The sequence below is a fragment of the Trachymyrmex cornetzi genome, unplaced genomic scaffold, assembly GCF_001594075.2.
Source record: "Trachymyrmex cornetzi isolate Tcor2-1 unplaced genomic scaffold, Tcor1.1 scaffold169, whole genome shotgun sequence".
Lineage (NCBI taxonomy): Eukaryota > Metazoa > Arthropoda > Insecta > Hymenoptera > Formicidae > Trachymyrmex > Trachymyrmex cornetzi.
In genome coordinates this window covers 356,833-364,906 of record NW_017296298.1, presented here as the reverse complement: position 1 = coordinate 364,906, position 8,074 = coordinate 356,833, and the positions used below count along the sequence as shown (strand labels likewise).

General features: G+C 40.2%; 1 protein-coding gene across 3 annotated transcripts in view; it reads left to right on the top strand.

Moving 5' to 3' along the window:
- Positions 1–4,756: 4,756 nt before the first annotated feature.
- The window catches only part of Pur-alpha (Purine-rich binding protein-alpha), a 30,235-nt gene continuing 26,917 nt past the window's right edge, over positions 4,757–8,074 (top strand). For 2 of the 3 annotated variants that reach the window (XM_018504451.1, XM_018504449.1), the window contains exon 1: positions 4,757–5,484. In XM_018504451.1, coding sequence (XP_018359953.1) covers positions 5,448–5,484 — 37 coding nt within the window. In that variant the 5' untranslated portion in view covers positions 4,757–5,447. The remainder of the gene's footprint in view (positions 5,485–8,074) is intronic. The other variant, XM_018504450.1, reaches the window with a different exon arrangement.

The window sequence follows — 8,074 nt, the reverse complement described above, 5'->3', positions numbered from 1 at the left end:
AGACTCTTGCATAACGCATAACACGTAATGCATAAGAATATGTACCAATCGAAGTTCTCAGTTTCTTTCCCTTCCATGTAACAGAGAACTCTGGTTGGTTCAATTTCTTATGCCTCATGTATTATGCGTTATGCAAGAGCTGTGCTCCCCGCTTAAAGCTGGAAACACAATAGACACAGACAATAGGCACAGGCAACAGGGAATAACGAGCCATCCAATCAGAGCTTTGGGTATAAGTTCGATATTATATCCCAGAGCTCTGATTGGACGGCTCGTTATTCCCTGTTGCCGGTGCTTATTGTGTTTCCAGCTTCAGTCTCTAGTTTCAGCAAAATACAAGAAAAAGAGAGGAATATGTTGTGTCTCTTTCTAACCTTCATAGTTCTTGTGTGAGTCATGATCCCGTAAGATACGTCTTTCTATAGTACGACTTTTAGAACATTATTAAAAATTATTGCAAAATGGTTGGGTGTGCAGCCCCATTTTGCAATAATTCTGCAGCCAAAGGCTACATAATGAAAATATTTCCTCGTAATGTTGAACGTCGAGCATTATAGGCGACAAATGTTGGAAAAAATGTGCGTTCAGGGAGGGGTGATCCCGATTGATCACGGCTCGATTGGACATCACCAATCACAGCGACCGGTGCATAGGAGGTTTGTAGTCTCAAGTGCTGTGAATGGTTCGTGTCCAATTGAGCCGTGTCCAATTGGGTGCCACCCGTTCAGGGAGATGCTATTAACGCTATTTCTGTCATTCTATGCTTGTTTTGGTTGGAAAAATTGATTCTTTACAAAATAGATTAGTTTGCGAACGATTTTTAACGTATCGATACGCACATTGCCTATTCCTACAATGGCTACGTTCGGAAACGTCGCTCGGATGCTTCCGATGCCTCGGATTTATCATCCGTCCTTGTTTAACATTAAATGTTAAATAAGGACAGATGATGAATCCGAGGCATCCGAAAGACGTTCCCGAACGCAGCCAATATTGACATTCGAATATTGGCGGGAATTACTGAAAAATGACGAACCAATCAAAATTGGCTGTTCTCGTATCGCGACTCTGATTAGAGGGTCTCTAGGGCCGGTATTCATAGTCGATTTTTATTTCAAGACCGTCTTAAGTAATGTCTTAAGACGCTAATGCAGCCCTCTGATTGGTTCGTAACTTCTTAAGACCGTCCTTAAGACAATCTTGAATATAAGATCTGACTATGAATACCGGCCTAGGTGTATCCAAAAACATAGAGAATGGACTGCGCGATCCGTATCTAATAGCGTTTTCGATTGGGCAAAAGTGTCCAGTGTTGGTGTGAACTGAGTGCGCACTGAGTGCGCACTACGCGAGTGTCGTGCGATCAAATGAACACGTAACACTAGCCAAGTGCTCATTGGCACTACCAATCGAACACGCTCTTGACACTGAGTGCAGCCAGTGCACCCCAATCGAAAACGCTATAAGTAATGTATTAAACGTAGTCGACAATGGTCGCGTTCAGCAGACTCAACTGTTGTGGAGCGGATCCGTGAACGCCATCGACATCTAGAATGGACCGCTGATGGCAATGGTGGGGGTAGAAAGACGATTAGAGTGAGAGGCAGGAATAATAAGATCGTTCTTTCTCTGTTTTACTGTTGTTTCTAACTAGCCTGATTGGTTGTTGGATTAACAACAACCAACCAGGCTTCAGTAAACAGAAAAAGAACGATCTTATTATTCCTGCCTCTCACTCTAATCGTCTTTCTACCCCCACCATTGCCATCAGCGGTCCATTCTAGATGTCGATGGTGATCGCTCGCTGCTATTGGTGTATTCTTCTAGATCATCCAATAGCAGCGAGCGCTCACGGATCCGCTCCACAACAGTTGAGTCTGCTGAACGCGGCCAATAATGAGAGAGAGGGACCGTGGGAGACGGCCAATTTCCGTCTCATTCTCTCTCCCATTACACCATTGAATGGAAAGAGAAAGAAATGGCGATCTGCCATGGTCCCTCTCTCTCATCCTTATCGACCATTTTGACACACGGATCGCGGGAGGATCCCGTTTACCTACAATCCCGATTGCACACACCACTCATATCAGCTGGTGCCTAGTAATTTTTCAATGCTTTACCAATGAGAATATTTTATTTTTAAATTAGCCATTTAGCGACGCATGTTTGCAACATGCAATGTGTGCAATCGGAGCCTTCCCTACGTTTAGGGTGCCGTAACCTGCGTAAGGGTGGAGTCCCATGAAGCGTATTTGCCGCGTATCGCGTAACCGCTTAACCAATCAGAAGCGATCCGCTATTGTGATTTCGCGTTTTACTGATTATTGATTGGTTACGCGGTTACGCGATACGCGGCAAATACGCTTCATGGGACTCCACCCTAAGCGTAACCTGCGTATTCTAGTAATTTACTAGAATACGTTACTTTTTATTTACTAGAATACGCCATTCTGAAAGCCCGCATTCACATTGAGAGTATTTCGCGGAAGATTAGAGAAATGCGAAACTAAGGGCCTGCGCACAATAGAGGAACAGGAATTAGATATTAAGATTTCAACCTATCAGAAACTGATTACATCGGAATACACGATTTCTGATAGATTGAAATCTTAATATCTAATTCTTGTTCCTCTATTGTGCGCAGGCCCTAATGCAACCAATTGCTGATTAGAATTTCTGTTGTACACTCTAACAGAAATGCTAAATGAATTAACGATTGGTTTTCGTAAAATGAGCCAGAAATTAGATTCGACGCATGGTGGTTCTATCATGTTTCGGCGTAACAACAAAATAGCGTAAAAAGCATAAAGTGACTAGACAGAAACTGATGTTCAAGTGAAATGATATGATTGGTCGGCGTAAGTTACGCTTACGCAAGTTACGCCGCATGGGACATCATCCTGAGGGGGCTGTCTAGGGCCTCGGTCCGATACACGCTCATAACGCTTAAAAATCATTTCATCCTTGTCGTTTGTCAAATGTTAAACGAAGACAAACAATGCTCATGAGCGTTGTCAGCATGATTCGGACCACGGCCTAGAACTACAGTATATACAGTAGCGCAACTCTCACGATTTCACCGTGGATAAAAATGAACTGCACATGCGTGAGCGAGGTATGTAACCAATCAGGGCATTGATATTCCATCTTGCTTCTTCTCTTTATTGTCGCTATCTATCTGCACTGTTGAAATGTTCATATAAGGGATTTAAATGGCCATTTAACGGAAAGTGACAGGAGTGGTATATATTATATGAGAAATAATAAAGTGATACGTGAGAAATAATAAAGTGTTTACCAGAATTTTTTAACAGTAAAGGAAGAATATTTTAAATTGGAGGTTAAATAATATCGATCAGTTAAAAAAAACGGATTGTTTTATTATTATTAGTTCTCTTATTGCGTTTATATTTTGTAACTTTGACTATCATTGCACATAAAAAAAGGTTAAGTTATAAGTACGAATCTCCTTATATTTCCTGATAAATAAATGTATATTATGTTTCATTTCTATTTTATTTTCTGTTTCAAATATAATGTATATTGTGTAGGACTATTATTTTTCGAAGGTTCTGAACTTATTACATCAGTGTACAACCAGTTCAGAACTTACAGTGGAAAAAGAACAGACCGTATACAATAAAGTAGAAAAAGAGAAAAAGTTACAACCGAGAGAAGGGAGGATCCCGTTTGCCTACAGTTCTGATTGTACACACCACTCATATCAACTGGTGTCTAGTAATTTTTCACTGTTTTGCCAATGAGATTATTTTATTTTTATATTGGCCAATCAGCGATACATGTGTGCAATATGTGATGTGTGCAATCGGAGTCCTCCCCCGAGAGAAGAAGGAGATGGAATATTAGTGCCTTGATTGGTTACATACCTCGCTCGTGCATGTGCAGTTCATTTTTATCCACGGTGACATAAAAAATGCCGACTGAGAGTTGCGTTACTGTGCTAGAACTCTACCCTTAATAAATTTCTGAAAATATATAGATACATGATTTGCCTCTCCATCATGTGCGCTTGGATGCCGAAAGTTCCTAACAAAGAAGTTACTGATTCAAGGGAATTTCCGCGATCCAGATGCGCAATCGTTCACTGAGCTCTCAGTGAGCTCTAATCTGATTCGCATGTTCTGTTAAATCCTAAAATATAAACCAATAAGATGAAAGAGTGATGAGCAATTGTCGAATTCATTGTTCTGAATGCCCCCATTATAGGTCTGTTCTTTTTAGCTGAACTTTTGCATCAGTTCATCTTTCTTCCTTTTCTTTCCAGGAGGAAAAAAAGAGGAAGAAAGATGAAACTGGTGTAAAAGTTCAGTTAAAAAGAACAGTTCTTATATTTTTACTATTCCATGATCGAAACATGGCCATCAAAATATCGTTGTGCAATCATGCGATAGTTATATCGCTATTCAAGTACTCCAGAATTCGATTCGATTATAAGAAATAATATCGAAACTATTGGATTATCAGTAAACACCTTAAAAGCTATTATGGCGAATTTGCAAATACAAAAAAGATTAATGCTAATACACATAAAACAAAAAAAAAAAAGAAATACACAACTTGGATACACGCGTATGCAATCGGCAAATTTACAGGGCTAAGCATATAGATATATACATATGAATATAGTACATACTTGCATATGTATCATCTACGTAGGTACGTTGTATACCTACGTGTGTTGTATAACATAATCTTGCGCGTATTCAACGTAGACGCGCGCGTGCATACTCTTTTGGTTTGTCTTTTTCTCTCTCGCTCTCGCTTTTCTCACTCTCACTGACAGTGCACGAGGAGGGAGAAGGGATTGAAGAGAAGGTGGAGGAGCGAGAGCGAAAGACGAGCGACGAGCAGAGCAAGGGCAAGCCGGAAAGCAGCGCGAACGTGCGGAAGAGTGGCAGTGTATGTCGGCGTAGAGCGAACGAGCGAGCGAGCGAGCGAGCGAACGAACTAGGCGAGAGAGCGTGTGCGGTGGTGTGTGGTGGTGGTTGGCGATTGGTGTGTGCCGTAGACAGACGGACGGACGGACGGTCGGTCGGTCGTTCGTTCGGTCGGTCGGTCGGTCGTTCGGTCGGTCGGTTGGCGGTCGGGCCGTGATTGTGTGGAAGGAAAAAACCGAAGAGAAAGTGCAAAATTTGCAGTGCACTGTGCTGGCTACGGTGTGAAAGAAGAATAGTTCGGTTTTTGTGTGGGGTCTGAAGAGGGAGATTATCGTCATCGCGCCGTCATATCTAAGGGGTCTCGCGCGCGCCTACGCGTGTTAGTAGTATCGAGGGATTTCCCATTTTTTCCTCTCCGTGTATATTTTATCTCTTCTTTATCTCATTCTCTGATTGCCGGACTGATTGACCCATCGATTTCAAGACGTCAAAGGACGAACGACGCGTGAAAATCTAACCAAAAGAAGGGAACGTGTTACGAGAAGAGCAATGTCCGATCGGGAGAGTCTGGACGATCAACCGCAAAGTAAGAAACAGTTCAGACGAAGCGTTATAACCGACGTGCCTTCTCTACGTATCTTCCCTCTTCTTCTCTCTTTCCCTGCTGTTCTCGATCTCGCGGTCGATTTTTTTTTTCTTTCTTTTAATCATTCGCTCGCAGCGGTGAATGAATAAAAAAAGGAGTAAACCGCTCTAACGCAACTTTTTTTTTCCCCTCCGTCATCCCTGCTGCGCTTAGTGCTTCTCGGTGCTACGGCGCGGCATGCTCGTGCGTGTGCACGTTAAACTCCAAGGGGAAACGAACGAACGTTCATCTTGGAGTTTTTTGACAAATTCTCGCGCCTCCATTCCACTCGTCCGCAGGGAGATCCGATCGTACTCCGATCGTGGGGACGCGGCGTCCAATGAGCCTCCCTACATCCGCATGCATGCACAATCATTGTCTTTCGCATCTCCGCGGCCGGTTCTGTCAAGCGCCGCGCGAAAAGAATCGCTATTTTTCAACGGCATCCAGGATTCAAGATGGCCGGCTGCATGTCGGCCGAGAAGATAGCCCCTTTCACCCCGCTCTCTTACTCCGCTAGCCTCTCCCTACCTCCTCGCTCTCCGTGCACGACGCGCGCACGCACGCGCACACGTCTACACGCGCGTCGGATATCTTTTTTCTCACGTATCGATATTTGCAACTTTCGATATTCCTCTGCGTCGCAATGCCGGTCGGTTTTTTTTCTCTCTATTTTTTTTTACAGTCGATAGCAGATTAAGCCAAATTCTCGTTCGATTGTACGCACATACAGACACACAGACGCAGGCAAAAAGACAGACAGACAGACAGACAGACGGATGTATAAAACCAAAACGGTTCTGTACGATACACCAGGCCTGTTCTTTTTGACTAAACTTTTGCACCAGTTCATCTTTCTTCCTTTTCCTTCCTCCTAGAGAGAAAAGAAAGATAAACTGGTGCAAAAGTTCAGTCAAAAAGAACAGGTCTAGTGACAACGTCATCCCATCCGCGAAAGAGTATAGGTAAATATAATGCAATTCGGTTTCGATCCTACATGTACTTATCGGAGCAACACATGTATGTACGCGAGAATACGCATGCATTGCAACCGGCCGCTCGAATTAGCTGCAACTACGTAAACACAAACGATTCTCTCTCTCTCTTTTTTTTCTTCCGCATTGCGTAACGATTTTGACCTCGAAACGAAGAGAGATCGTTTAGTTACGATCCTACATTTCTCGTCTGTCAAAAATTCGAAACTTAATTTCTCCCTGTCTTCTTGGAGTTCTCTCACTTCGATTTATTTGTTGCATGTGCGCGCATCTTTTATGCTCCTAACCTCTCTTTTCACCATCGTGAATACTGCTCCATATTGTCCATCCGTTCTCCATCTGATTTCGTTCTTCATTCAATTAAATTAGACTTGTGCCTGTTTCCATCAATGTAGATTAACTTTAACTTCGGTTCAATTTACTCTTCTTTTTCTAATTTTTGGAACTAGGAAAAGATGAGGAATCATTAAAATTAAACTACATTAGGTAGAAACAGGCATTATAGTGTTTCGGAGCTTGAATATTTGTATCTTGGCATAATTTCAACAATTTTATCAATTATTATTTAATAAATGTACTTAAACCATGTTTTTGTTAAGAAGAGGAAACAATAAATTAAAAGAATGTTATTCGAGAATCATCAATATATTATTACTTATAGAATAGAAAATATCTTTTAGTAATGTGTATACCCTTAAAAGGCTATACTTTATTAAATTATACCTGTGATCTAACTTTTCTTAATTATATGATTACATTATTATATGCTAAATATTGAGTTGAAAATATCAAATTAATTAATTATTTACGATAATTATGGTTTTTTATTTGCCTTACTATATTCTATATATTTTTATGAATAATTGGCCTTGTGGATATTTTGTTTTTGCCAGCATTTCTAACATTGAAAATATTTTCGGCTATATAATATGAGAATAAAAGTCATCCTCTTTTTAAAATTATATTGTGGAATAAATATTAGTAATTCTTGCGTTGTCAAAATTAACAAAATTTCTAGTAATTTGCTTATAATTTGCCTTCTATATAATTCCATATTTATGACTTTAAATTTAATTATGTTATTTATCCATAAACTCATATTTCATAATGAAAATAATCTTATGTTTGCGTGCTTTACATTTCGTTGTGTATACACTCTGAAAGCAGTCATTTTGTAGAGGAAGGTCACCGATACCACTTTGTTTTTAGACAATATTTCTTAAATAAAAGGCAAAAATACAACTTCAAAAACATAAATACAAAGTAAAAAGTGTCTTCTATCAGAGTATAAGCAATTTTTATAATACTGTTTGCAATTTTGCAATAATTAAGTTATTCATAAGTTATGCAAAAATGAGCGTCTGACAAAATGGGCTCGAAAACTGACACAGTAGGCAGTAATGCTACGTATTCTTATTCTTTTTCTTTTACAGAAATTATCTGTATAAAGTACCTACAAGTGAATGTATATAAGATTTTTCAGAATCATTTTACTTCGTTATAAAACATTTTTATTGAATTATATGCATATTTACTTTATGCTGTTCTGCAAGATG